Genomic DNA, 14,277 nt, shown 5'->3' with positions numbered 1-14,277 from the left:
AAGAGCTGTGGATCTTTAATCATGTGGTTGCCATTACTCTGGAAAGACTTCTACAGCCTAAGGTTAAAATTGTCTTCACTATAAAACAATCATTCGTAAGTTGGTTAGTCACAAAGGGGTGGTTAAGTGGGGATGACAAGACAGCATGCTGGATAAAAACTACCGCGACTAGTGACCATGCCAGTGCCTGTAGCGTCTCTAGGCCAACACTTACAAGCTTGTATACGCCTACAACCGTGGACCTCCTACTGTCCCTCTTTTGTTGATACTTTTTTCCAACAGCTCCCATTGGTTTTGTACATGTTTTCCAACTGTGGACCTTTCCCGAACCATGGAGTCTATTGTTCCTCTCTTGTTATAGGTCCCCGGTTTGAATGTGTATACCTACTCTATCACATGCTGACTTACGGAATTCTCAACATCACCTGTGAGAGATTCTACATTATAGCAGGAGTGCAACCTGTTCCTACTTTAGTCACACACTGAGTGAGAGGTGTCAGTTTGGGGTGTCAGTTTGTGCAGGTGCATTTCAGGGGGATATACTTTGGGGTCTGGCATGCGCATCTGAGTGAGCAACAATAACAGTCAGGAGGTGTGAGGGTGCGATTAACATGTGACATCATCATCATCATCGACACCCACGTACCTATACTGCAAAACGTCCCTTCGTACCCGGGTTGACAACTACAGACAAACCCGTCGACAATGTCAACGCAGTTGACGCCATGTTCCCCACATGGCCCTGACAGACACTCGTTTATATTATTGTCGCACGTCTTGCCGTCCCAGCCAGGGGGGCATTCGCACCCGAAGTCAAGGCCAACGTTGTAGCAGGTACCCTGGTTGGTGCATGGGGAGCTTGTGCAACCCAGCACATCTTCAAGATGTGGACGGAGGTGTGTTAAACGGATTTAGGAACAAAAATCAACTGGTTAGAACAACAGACAGGATGCAAAAAAATATGACTTGCAGTGATATCATAATGCAAATTCATATTCTTCTTTTGTAGTCTCATTTTTTTCAGTGACTTTTATTAGTCTTTAAGTTTTCGTACTTAATTTGGGTACTTTTTGTAACACAAATCACATCGTCCACATATTTACATTAAACTCACGATTTGAAGATAATGATAGTAGAAAGCTTTCCCTACAAATATTATTTGCTGGGGTACAGTAATTTTTGAAAAATAATTAAAACAATGCTAAAATAATTTTCGCCTCCTGAGAAGAATATTATAAATTATATTTGTGATTAATATTTCAAAATTTGTGTGAGTGTGATGTCAATCTGTGGACATTGTGTCTTGTGTCCTACAAAATATACCCAGGCCCTTAAAGAGTTTTTAAAACAAAGTTTTGCTAATGGTGCAGTAAAAAAGGAGATGTTCAATGGTGTTCTAAAAACCATTGAACCGTTGTCGATGCAAAAGAGGTTACATCTGTCACATTTTGTTTGCCAGAAAAAGTGTTTTGTGCCATTGTATAAACCAACAAACATTCATGGTTTTTATTATTAGTCTCATTTCTAGTGGAGGTTACATTTCAAGACTTCCATTATTTATTACAATACTTGACGTTTTCTTTGGTTACAGTCAAAATATGAATTTTCCTATAATAAAAAGAAACACAAGCTTGCCTGCCCCCAAGATGCTCCAGGACCACATAATAGGACTGCAAGCTGTTAAGCAGTAAATGCTGCTTGACAATTTTCTCTGGAAAACTTACCGTAACTTTTGCTGGTAACAGATTTCTGCTAAGCAATACATTTCTTTGCTTAGCAAGTTCTTGTGCTTTCATGCACAAATGTTAAAGACAATGGACACTATTGGTAATTGTCGAAGACCTGTCTTGTCGCTTGATGTATCCCAACATATGCAATAAAGAACAAACCTGTGAAAATTTGAGCTCAATCGGTCATCGAAGTTGCAAGATAATATTGAAAGGAAAAAACACCCTTGTCACATGAAGTTGTGTGCTTTCAGATGCTTGATTTCGGGACCTCAAATTCTAAATCTGAGGTCTCGAAATCAAATTCGTGGAAATTTACTCCTTTCTCGAAAATTACATTACTTCAGAGGTTGCCATTTCTCACAATGTTTTTACTATAAACCTCTCCCCATTATTTGTAATCAAGAAAGGTTTTATGATAATAATTATTTTGAGTAATTACCAATAGTGTCCACTGCCTTAAAATCATTATCTAGTAAACTCACCAGTAGAGTAGACCAGTTGGAACATCTCATCCACTGGGTTGGAATCACCAGAAAATGAAAAGTACAAAAAATTTGTGGTAGAGCTGACATCGTTAGGCGGTGAGAGAGATGGGCTGTCCGTTTGACAAAACTGACCCAAGAGATTGGCTGACTGGCTGGAACCATCATAGAACTGCAACCATTAAAAGTATGAGTCGTATAAAATAGGAGGAACAAGATCATTTATTAGATGGAAATTTGCATCGGGGATAATCAATAATAATTTTTGGTTTTACCCATAGGCATAGATGTGTGGTTAGCACTGTATACTCGGTACTTTCCCATAGTTCCGTGGTATTGATGATCTTAATAAAAAAATCAGCTGCCAAATTTTGGACTTTTAAAATGTACAAGCCACCATTGCAGGTTATCTAACGATACGCCTAAGCACTGTATCCTCAGTGCTTTCGCGAGCTCTTTGAAAAAAAAACATATTCGGGTGGGCTTCGAACCAACGAACTTTGCAATTCTGAGATCGTTTATGTTGGATTTGAAATTTGCATGGTTGGAGTACAATCAAGTGAGGTTTGCGGTAGCACCAAACAACCCTCTTTTGAGTAAGTGGTGGTTCTGAGAAGAACCAGTGGTTGACAACTTAACATTATCTAAGGTTGCTCTTATTGTCTTCATCAGAGCATATCGATTGAAACGATGAGTTGTCAAAAACCACTTCGGGTCAGAATGACTACTACTCAAAATAAACTTGGTGCTACCGAAAAACCTCACCCGAGTCTAAATAAAACAATAGTAAAAAAAAATAAAAAATACTCATGACACTTCTTATAAACGGTTTCCGTTTTCATAAGATACAAATAAATTTGTTAATCTTAACATACTGTCAAATAATAAAAGACCCAAATAAATTATAAATTAAACCAAAATTTAAGTTTGAGATGAAGAATACTTGTTGCCAGGCAAACTAAAGGCAGTGGACACTATTGGTAATTACTCAAAATAATTATTAGCATAAAACCTTTCTTGGTAATGAGTAATGGGGAGAGGTTGATAGTTTAAAACATTGTGAGAAACACAAGGGTGTTTTTTTCTCTCACTATTATCTCGCAACTTCGACGACTGATTGAGCTCAAATTTTCACAGGTTTGTTATTTTATGCATATGTTGAGATACACCAACTGTGAAGGCTATTCTTTGACAATTACCAATAGTATCCAGTGTCTTTAACTCTAGAGACAAGGCATTGCAAAGATGTTCAAAACTACTGGCCTCGAACTACTGGTCCAGTGTAATATTCGAGGCCCTGTTTATAAAGATCATGTAATGGAAAAAACATTTCAGGCCGTTTACCAATGGCATTTATTCTTTACACCCTCATCAACAAGCGTAATGATGACAACATCACAACGAGACAGGAAATATGCAACAGGTGGGACCACGGCATCGGTCTCTTTCAACAAGGAGAGGTGTTTATGTCTTAAAGGAAATGAGAGCCCTCACGTCGCATGGCGTGGACAGGTGCAAAACTGCCTTTGCAAGGATGAACCATTGTCTCTTATTATTTCACAATGATTTTGAGTGAAGGTGTTTCTTTCTTTTCATTTTTTGTAATCTTTGTTTCTTGTCACGTTCAATTGTTCTTCGCAGTGCAGTGGAATAACCAGAGGGGGAGGGGCTTAAGGCTGCCCCCAGAACTATTCCCCTCCCCGCATTTTAAAGACATGGCAAAGGAGGGGCACCATGGTAGAGCAGGGGCACCATGGCAAACGACAGGCAACTGAGGCCATGGCTTGTTCCATGTACTTCCATGCCTGGCCTTAAATGATACATTTAACAGCGGTCGGGTTGGCCTAGTGGTTTCTTTCCTCACCTTCCACCTCTAGGACCCTGGTTCGAATCCCGCCGGGGACACCATGTTAGGATTGGGTTTTCAGTCCCAACCTGATTGTTCCTGGGTTTTCCTTAGAATAACTCTCACATATAAACCACATGGGAAAACTGACTGGGTAAATTTTAAAATGATTGCCAGATTGGGACTTGAACCAACGAAGTCTGGATTAATGTACCGGCGCTCTACCAATTGAGCTATCTAGTCCTATGTATAATGTTGGTGGTCTTCCTATTTTGTCAATATTTTTTGTCCACCCACATCTCAAACTGAAACTTCCTTCCTTGTCTTCTCTCCATTGTTTACTCGCCTGTATAGTGATTTAGTTCACTTTTTCTGAGAACCAATCAAAATAATTAAATAATTAAACCTAACCCCCAATTCCTTGTGCCCCCCCTTCGTACCTGGATGTTAGACGCCGTACAGTCGTTGTTCAGAAGCAATTTGTCAAAGTTAACATTGATGCGGTGACCGGGGTCTGTCTGTAATAGCCAGCCACAGCTGATGTCACCTGGGTAGACGTCAGGGTACAAAGGGCTCTCAATGAACCCACTGCCTCCCGCTGGTACAGTGATCGTCTGGCCAGAGCATACTCCTGCGATGAATCAGATCATTTATTTCAGAGATTTTTATTTTGAGAAATAGGTAAAGATGTTCAATTCATGTTAAGGTGAGAGCTACCAGCACTTGTACATTGCAGTACGCCATTTGTGCGCTAGATTTGAATAATGTCTGGTAAAATTACGTACTTGGTCACAAGTTACCACTTCAAAATTAAAAACTATTGTGCAGGTTTGCCCCAAACGATATTACTCACATGTGAGGCTTGTACTCGTATAGGGAGAAGAAGAAAAACAAGGCTAAAAAGCCACTCTTTGTATGGGGCTTAAAGAAGAAAAAATTATTAAGAATGCAGGGGAGCTGAAGGAAGGAAATGATATTCCTCTCAAAACAGTCTGCGAACAGGGGGTTCCAAAGAGATGAAGTCTGTGGTATAAAGCTGTTGGAATGGCTCGTTGATCCACATCTCAGCAGATCAAGAGTGTATGGGTGAGAAGAAGCAGAAAGTCTTGATTCACGCTCTTGACCTAAAACTACAAGAAGCAAAATATACCTGTATATAAAATCTTGAAACCATCATAGGTGTTTGTGTCATCCGAATGAAAATGAAGAACCAAAGAGTGGCCACTGGATAGAAGTGGCGTTGAAAATTCTTGCCCGCAGAAAGTTTCACCACCGAGGAGTGGAGCATCAGTGTTTTCTCCATCATAGATCTGTCAAATAAATTTCAAATAATTTGTACATGGCCTGGTATTCATGCAGGCCATAGCCTTCATTGCCCCTGGTGGCCTCAGTGCCTTTTAAAAGTTTCCTTAAAGGGACATGTTGCCTTGAATCGGTCGAGTTGGTCCATGAAACACAAACATGCCTAAAAATTGCGTGGTTTTCCTTTTACTTTACGAACTAACACGGTCAGCCATTTTGTGGAGTCAAACACTTGACCCCACAAAATGGCTGATGGTGTTAGTTTACAGCGTTTTAAGGAAAACCATGCAATTTCGAGGCATGTTTGTGTGGATCATTATTATGGTATCGAAGTTCTATATAGCGCACATATCTACCAATACTCAAGGCACTGAACGATATACAAACTTTCATTAATCTACTTTTAAAACATCTTGCTAACCATATCAATTTCATAACAAAAGGTTTCAAGCACTTTTCATGGACCAACTCGCCTGATCCAAGGCAACGTGTCCCTTTAAAATTTTCAAAGGGAAGTGCCCTCTGCAAAATGAAAATGGCCTTGCCCTTTCAACATGTTCAAAAATGAAATTCCAGGCCTGTGACATCACCAGATATTCCTATTAAATTGGTAGCCAAATATTTTTTTTTTATTTCGCTAAAAAAAATTTGCTGCCAAATTTTCCTGTGTACAAGTCGCAGCTTATCTGACTTTCAAAATGCATCGTAGGACATCCTGTTTTCAAGGTGTCCCTAAAATCGAGGCAAATCTTTTACCTCTCTGTGCGCAATGTAAACAGTCCCTAGATAAAATGTTTGTGGTTTGACTCCCTTGAAAAAAAAAATAATAAAAACACGTAAGGCTCCACTGGTTAGTTGCACTTGTAAATGGGTCTGTCCACACTAATGGGACCATTTGATGTGACTTTTTTTTATAAATGGGTGACAAAAATAAACAAGAAGAGTTTTGTCAAGCTTGTTTCCCATGCACATTCCAAATCACTTCAAGGTTTTTGCATTGTTTGCAAAGAGCAAGACACATTTATCTGTATTTTAGCAATAACTGGGGATCATCTTCAAGATGATTATGTTTGTAACAGGGGAATGTTGGACAGACATTTCGTACATAAATGGTGAGAAGGCATAATAATATAAACAGATTGCCAAAAATGTTGTCCCCTACAATGCTGTCCCTGCAAAGAATGTTTCCAGGCAAAACCAAGACATCTGCGTGGGTACTCAAGAAACTACAGAGAATTATCTTGAAGATATTAGGTTTGTAACATAGACAGATATTTGTCACAATATGTCTGTCCATGTTAAAAACAAACATTCATACCAGCTGAAAAACCTCAAGGTACTCTTGGTTTTTACAGATAACCATAAAAATAGGGGCAATGGGTCTAACTTAATTAACCTTTGAGTAAATCAATTAATTAATTATTTGTGTCATCCATTTCTAGTCAATTCCAATACAAAATGTCTGTCCTCGTTACAAACAATGTGTCTTAAAGAAAACTGCGTAACTTCTTAAATAATAAGACATTTGTTATACTGTTTGGTAAGCACACTCACTATCAGCAGAGAATTGTACAAAACAAAATACAGGGAAAAATGTTGTATTTTTTGTGTACCCTCCCAGTCACAGTCCAACAAAAAACAGTGGAACAAAAAAGACCCATTAGTGTGGACAGACCCACCTGCAAAATATTTGGTATTTTAGGCATTTCTACAAAGTACAAAAATATGTCATAATGTTGGGGCCATAAAAGAAATTGCCCACCGAAAAAGTTTCATCAAACACTATTTCAATTCACAATTCATGATGATCAAATCATGTCACTGAACATTCTGCTGAGCATTCTGGGGAAAAAATACAGAGGTTAAAAGAAGCCGTGTGCCTTATATCATTTTCTAATATATTTGGAGAATTTCAAAGTTATCACTGTTTATTTAATACGCTTTATTTTAAATGTAAAGAAGTAAAAAAATAAAAATTAAAAAATAAAAAGCACATATATTTTTTGCAAATTAGCATGGTAATTATTAGAATGTCATAACAAAATATTTTTAATAAAATGAAGACAAGTAACTGCTGGCTATACAGTCATACACAAAGTCTCACAGAACACTTGTAAGTTGTAGTCACTGCAGATGTTTCCTCCACGTATGGCTTCACCGGGAAACCTTACTTTCTCGTTTGCCTTGATAACAGGAAAAACTCAAAACAAAATGGGACCAGTTGAAGTCATCGAAGATCAGTGTGTGGTGTGAAAATTTCAATATCCATCAAGTATGTTTGTATACTTCTTATAAACAAATGAAGGTAATCAGGGCACCAGTTGATAATGGCATCATCATTATTTTGTATCCAATTAAAAAAAAAACCATAATACCTTGAAAACAGGACACCACCAATTCGGGTTATCTAACGATTTTGGAAAATTTCCGTACGGCGCCTCATACGATTTGAAATAATATAGTATCTAATTTACCTCAATGAGATATCCTGTTTTCTTTTTAAAAATGAGTGAAATAAAAAAGTGGTGGCGCCTGTGATATTATTTGCTTTGGCCCAAAGTCTCACAGAACTCAACTTGACTTTGGCCATGTTTTGGTGATTTGGGGCTATGACTATTCTCCTCTAGAGTAGGGGAGAACTATGCGATTCTTTCCACTCTCCTCTCCTTTGTGGAGACGTGAAACGATAGCGGAACGAACCTCATCAGAGTTATAGGAGTCTCGCCTACTTTAGCTACCCCTCCTCAATGAAAAAAAAAAACTGGTGGCAGGATACGGAAACGATTTTGGCACAATCTAAAAAGTAGACGAGTCAACCAATTCAAGATGGCTTACTTGTCATTATTGTTCCTGTTTGTCTGGTGAAACTCACATGACATGATACCTGAGTACCATACGGCATAACTGGGCATTTTTCAAAACTTACCGAGGTGGCTTATTTGATATTTTACATCTACTTTAGGAGCAGTTTTTCTACGAGCACGTACACAACAAATACACACGACTTGTACATTGTAGTACGTCAACAACAACAACGAGGAAGTGCACTGTGAATGATTGCGCATGTGCATTGCTTAGTTTCAGACCGCACCAGCTCCTGTCAGTCAGCGGATTGGTTAGTAAAGCTACATTTTCATTGGTGGAAAGTCCTAGACAAAAAAAAACAAACATAAAATGGGTGGGGATGTTATTCTTATTCCGTTGTTGGGTCTCAAAGAGCATGTTCGTAAAGCAAATTCCCTACAGCAGGAGTGGTTTAAATTTCTGTTTGACGATGTGTTAAATTAACAATGCACCCTTTTTTGTTTTAGTTTCACAATCGATGAAAAAACAAGTGTCTGTTACAAAACTCACTAACTGAAACTGAGCCATATACAAGAAGGGGCTGTGTCTACTCTAAGACAATGAAACTAGAATATGTGTTCATGCCTACCTTGAGATAATCATAACAAACATTGTTACGAGCTTCTAATACAAACGTATCTGCAGTTAGGTTAATCCGATTCCCACGGGCCATCATAATCTGCCAGTAGCAGTCTTGTTTGTTGGTGTAGGTGTCTGCCACGCCGAAGTTGGCCGTCTTGACGTGGCCCGTCCATGCCGTTAAGGTACCATTAGGGGCCGGACATTGGTAAGATTCGGCAACTGTAATGCCAATACAGACAAAACAATTATTAGTCCCCGTTGAATCATTTTCATATAGCTTATGCGGAATCAATTTCGAAATATTGTCTGTGAAGAAACTATATAGTAAATTTGCGTGTACAACCATGTGAAATCTCTTTTGTGTGAGTCTTGGCTCCGAGAAGAGCCGGTGTGCCAGTCTCGACGTTTCGAACAGTAACCTCTGCTCGTCTGCATAAGAAACATTGTCTGTTTTAGAAAATAGCTCACAAAATCTGGCCCCTTTTAACAGTAACCAATTTGAGTGGAAATTTTCATGCCAAAATGGCTCCAATTGGAAAATCTTAAAGATATGAAAACAGTTTATGGGGCACCGAGGGCGAGAGTATATGACAACATGGCCATCGGGCATACCTGTAATTCCAGGATGCGATGCAAAACTTTAGTTGACTTTGTTACACTTTTTTCCTATCTCTTTAGTTACAAACATTGACCAAGTTATTTTTGATGAGCGGCCCTGCAGGGTATCACGAAATATATAACAAGTTCGATAATGAAACGTGTAAAACCATTTTAAACGTTTGAGCGAACCTCCTGAATGAGACAAAACGAAATTATGTGTGCACAAAAACGAAATTGAATGCATTAATAGCTCAAGAAACCCTATAGTTTGAGTGGATTTGGGTGAAATGCGTGCCGAAATTGTCCGGGAAATCCTATAATAAACCCAGAAATCTTTGAAGGTTATAATCTGTGAAGGTAAATAATGAAATCGGGGGAAATCCCATAAGCATATAGAAACAATGTTGCAGCAAGAGCCAACATTCCTCCCCAATTTTTTTGGGCGAGGCCGATGTTTGGTAAAACCGTAAAAGCACTGGCAAATAATATAGGTTTTCTCTCGGTCAATTTCGGCTAATGAGCAGCCAATTAATTTAACCACCAAGCTATTCTAATTCGCTCGAAACCAAATGCTACTGAAAATGGTCATTCGATTTAACACAATATTGATTCAATTTCAAAGTGCTAAAGGAATTTGACTCGACTCTAAACGACATTGAATGGCCGAATTCTGAAATTAAAACGCAGTAACAACTGGAGAGGCAAAACAGCTTCAATTCGAACGCATGAAAATGAAATTGACTGCTCATTTGCCGAATTTGACCGAGAAAACTTACAAAAGTAACTTAGCGTTATGTAGGGAATTTACCGTTTGGTATGACTCTTGAAATTATTAAGGGTACAAACTTACTTGGTAAAAAGTACTGCAGCTTCGATATACAGAATTTTGACTAATTTTACTTTAAAGTAATTTGTTTGTGGAAGAAATATATATTATCAGTTTAGTATCCCCTAAAATTTTAATCTGAGAAGCGTTAGCTTCAGTAGGCTAACGTATTCCAGATTGTGTATATTCCACTAACGGATTATTCTTCCAGGGTGGACATAATCGTTTCAGATAAATAAAAAAAAAATCAAACGCGACCACCTTTGAAAATTTCACATGTTATTTTTTACCATTATATCTATAATTGTATAGGGTTAAACGCAAAGTATACATTTGGTTTTTATTTTTACTGCTCGAATGTCTAAATGCTATATGTATGTAAATGTATGTAAAATTCCGATTCAAAAGGTGGTCGCGTTTGCAACAAATTCTGAGCGAAAAATGTCCATGCAGGAAGAATAATCCCCAACACAGTCCAAGAAGCGTTACGCGGTACCACTACACCATTATTACCGCAAACTTCGAATAGCGAAATGTCTCTAAAATTCCAAAGCTGCCGCACTTCTTACCACGATTCGTATTGCCAATCATTTTGCTAGAGTCATACTGTCATAAACAATCGTTTACAGAATAATCAAACGGTTTAATAAAAAAAAGGATAGGCCTATACTTTCGGCACTGGACACGCTTGGTATAATTTATAGAAGAGTTTGCGGTAACACCATGTAATAACAATCTCTAAATGAGTTGGGGTGGTTCTTCAACGGTTCTTTTCAGAACCACCCCAACTCATTTAGAGATTGTTATTACATGGTGTTACCGCAAACTCTTCTATATCTTATTTCCACCATGCAAAGTTTCAAATCCTACTTGGTATAATTGTCAAACACCAGTATTCTCGCTTGGTGCATCCAAACATAATATGAATAAAATAACAAACTTTTGAAAATTTTGCCTCATCAGTTGATCATCGAATTTGCAAGAAAAAGAGAAAAAAAAAACACAGTTGCATTACTTTGTGTGAATTCAGATGCATAATAAAAGGCCTAAGCTCTTTTACTATTTGAGTGAGAAATCATTACCTCTTTCTCAAAAAACTATGTTACTTTAGAGGGAGCTGTTTCTCACAATGTTTTTTTTCTCCATTGCCCCAAGTAAGTTTTATGTTAGCAATTATTTTGAGTAATAACCAATAGTGTCCATTGCCGTTAACATTAATCTTACCGGTTAAATCCCCAAGACAAGCCAGAAGAAGACACAATGAGAAGAGGATGGACCACTTGCGTCTCTCCATACGCTCATCTGCAGAAAAGTTACAGAAAATAAGGATCATACACTCAGCACCCGATGTAGACAAAAGTATTCAACTCTAATCGGTAATTCGGTGTGTGAAAATCTAGATTATTATACCAGCTAACAATGCCTAGTTGTTGAATGAAGATCAAAACGTGAAACAGTTTTGCAATGTCTATTACGAATTCGAGTTTACAGTAATTCTCAACGATGTCACCACCGCGGCGAAATTATACTGAAAGAGAGAGTTGCCGAATACGAATATCCTGCAACATCAAAAGAGTGGTGTTTTTTTTCCCCACAGACTTCATTAAAATGAAAGGAAACTTAATAAATGAATCTACTTACAAACAACGAGGAACCGACCGGGAGAGGGACCGGTATCACCCGGGGCAATTCCCTCGCTGGTCACCCCTTCATCCATCTCCGCTCCAGGCGCTCGCGGGCAAACTCTTTTGACTTTCTTTGTGATCGGGCTTTGAATAATAAAACAGAAATCCGTCCGGCAGTTTAGAAAACAAGAAATGTTATGGTGCTCATCAATGACAGGCTCTGTTTCTGACCGATGGGCCTGTCATGTACAGTGACGTGAGAGACAGTTATAAGACTGCAGTTTGTGTCTTTGCTGTTGTTCAAAACCGAGCAGATGCGGCTACCATAGCAGCGAGGGAATAACAGCGCATGGATGTTACGACCAGTGATCTCACTTCGATAACTACCGCAAGAGAGGAAGTACGCAGGCAGAAACCGAATTTCCGACAGTGCTTGTCAAAAACATCTGCCAATTTGTAATAGTTGTTCCCATTTTTTTCTTATCAACTTACCTTAATTAATCACAAGTAAGTCCAGGGACTGTCTAATGACACGAGTACTTTAAGGTTGTCTTTTGTTTCTGGTTGTTTGGTGTTTGTTTTGTTTATGTTTGTTTGTTTGTTTGTTTGTTTGTTTGTTTGTTTGTTTAAAACAGGCATGGAAACCTGGGACTACGGGCGCATCAACACTCAAGAGGTTGGAGACCTTTGATGTCCGCTTTAGTTAAACACTTGTTGGAAGAACTTGTCTCAATATAATATTTATGAAACTTTAATGTTCATTAATTACAAAAACATTCTTTAATGTTCACTTTACACGGAGGATTCCTTTAACCAAATGATTGGAAGTGCTTGAAAAACTACTGAAAATTGACTGCATAAGGTTTGGACAGTAATGTTTGCATTTTATCTTCAGACCACCACACTGTCGCTTTATTAAGGCACATGGTTTGTAAACAAAACAAAACACTACTTTCAACAGCCCTTTCCAGGAAAAATCAAACACATCAATAAACTAGGCCTAAAAAGCAAGTTTCCCAAATAAATTACAGTAGAATTAATGGATTATTGAATCGAAGTAATGTTTGTTAATCTCATTCAAATGTCCTAATGACTTTGTTGAATTGATTTTAAACGCGAATTAGTAAACCTAGTTTTACATTTGACACTCCAAAGTCTGTACCGTTTCTAGCAAAATGTATCTATAGATCATGTAATTTGTTTCACAAAACAGAATGACCTTGTATAATCTAGGGCATTGTCTGGCAGGCAAGATACTGCAGCAGGGAAACTTTGTACTTTGTACAATAATTTGTGAAGTCACCATACGCCACGAAATGCATATTCTTTACAAAATGCAAAGCTTAACATAAAATCAGTCCAGTATCAAGAAAAATCCCTGAGATTTACTTGTTGCGGGCACCTCCCCCTTTTTTGCTCTAGGTTTTATATATTTGAGGTAGTCAAAATGATGACGTCACTTTTTGGTCGAAAAATTGTAATTCCCAAAGTATTGTGCTTTGAGCATTTCCCTAGTACACGGAAAAGGTGATCAGGGGGAATTTAATCTATCATCTTGCACTGTCAAATCTGACTTAAATTTTTGGCACAACAATTCAAAATGGCGGAATATTTTGAAATTTCGACCCATCCCCCGAGAGTGCTGGTTCATATTAGAACTTTGCATCTTTAGAACAAGCGATTCCTTTCGGGTTCAATTCCTCAGTTGAAGCCCACACTGTGGCAAAACAAAACAAGTAACATTGAAGAAGATACTTGAAGCAGACGAGATTTATATCTGCAACCAACACATAAACAATTTTCCCCTGTCATTGAGAATATAAGGGCGTCATCCTCAGAAGGTGATAGAACCACCTGCAGGCAGTATTTAACGCACGGTAACGAGAATGCGCGGGAAAATGAAAGAAAGAGGTGCGATTTGTTAGCGTGAGTTCGACCGTGGTTGTACGGAAGCAAACGTCGGCAGAGCAGCTGGAACGAAGGCCAGTCGAACGGGTCACAATGAATTATTGGCAGGCTCTGCGGACAACAGTGCGTTTAACTCGACATTGTTAGAAAACACAGAATGTATGGGCCTATTTCAGACAAATTAATTTTCTTTTGGAAAAGTTATCTGCACTTAAAGATTTGTACCGTTTTCACGAAGAGAAACTTAAGCCTCATTGCAGCAAAAACTTTATGTTTGGAGGAAACTTCGTTTGAAGTGATGTAATGTACATATGGAACCGTTCATATATTTGTTTTGTTCTCATTTGGGAATGGGGGGGGGGGGGGAGTGGCACTCCCTGGTAGGCCACTGTGACACTCCCACAGTGTCTGAAACAAACATGTTAATCAAGCGGCCTGTTTTTTCACATAAGATTTTTTGTGCACTACCAGATAACAATTCATTAATTACAGATTATACGAGACACATTGACGAGACCTTTGTTAATTTCAT

General features: G+C 38.4%; 1 protein-coding gene across 1 annotated transcript in view; it reads right to left on the bottom strand.

Moving 5' to 3' along the window:
• LOC139936545 (uncharacterized) overlaps window positions 1-11,943 on the bottom strand; it is a 43,197-nt gene extending 31,254 nt beyond the window's left edge. Inside the window, exons 1-6 of the mRNA XM_071931375.1 lie at window positions 11,854-11,943; window positions 11,437-11,514; window positions 8,794-9,005; window positions 5,209-5,368; window positions 4,499-4,689; window positions 2,213-2,384 (exon numbers count right to left, since the gene is read on the bottom strand). Coding sequence (XP_071787476.1) covers window positions 2,213-2,384; window positions 4,499-4,689; window positions 5,209-5,368; window positions 8,794-9,005; window positions 11,437-11,514; window positions 11,854-11,929 — 889 coding nt within the window. The 5' untranslated portion in view covers window positions 11,930-11,943. The remainder of the gene's footprint in view (window positions 1-2,212; window positions 2,385-4,498; window positions 4,690-5,208; window positions 5,369-8,793; window positions 9,006-11,436; window positions 11,515-11,853) is intronic.
• Window positions 11,944-14,277: the final 2,334 nt, after the last annotated feature.

This window comes from Asterias amurensis, chromosome 4 (genome assembly GCF_032118995.1).
Source record: "Asterias amurensis chromosome 4, ASM3211899v1".
NCBI classification, from domain to species: Eukaryota; Metazoa; Echinodermata; class Asteroidea; order Forcipulatida; family Asteriidae; genus Asterias; species Asterias amurensis.
This window is presented reverse-complemented; position numbering and strand designations above follow the sequence as displayed.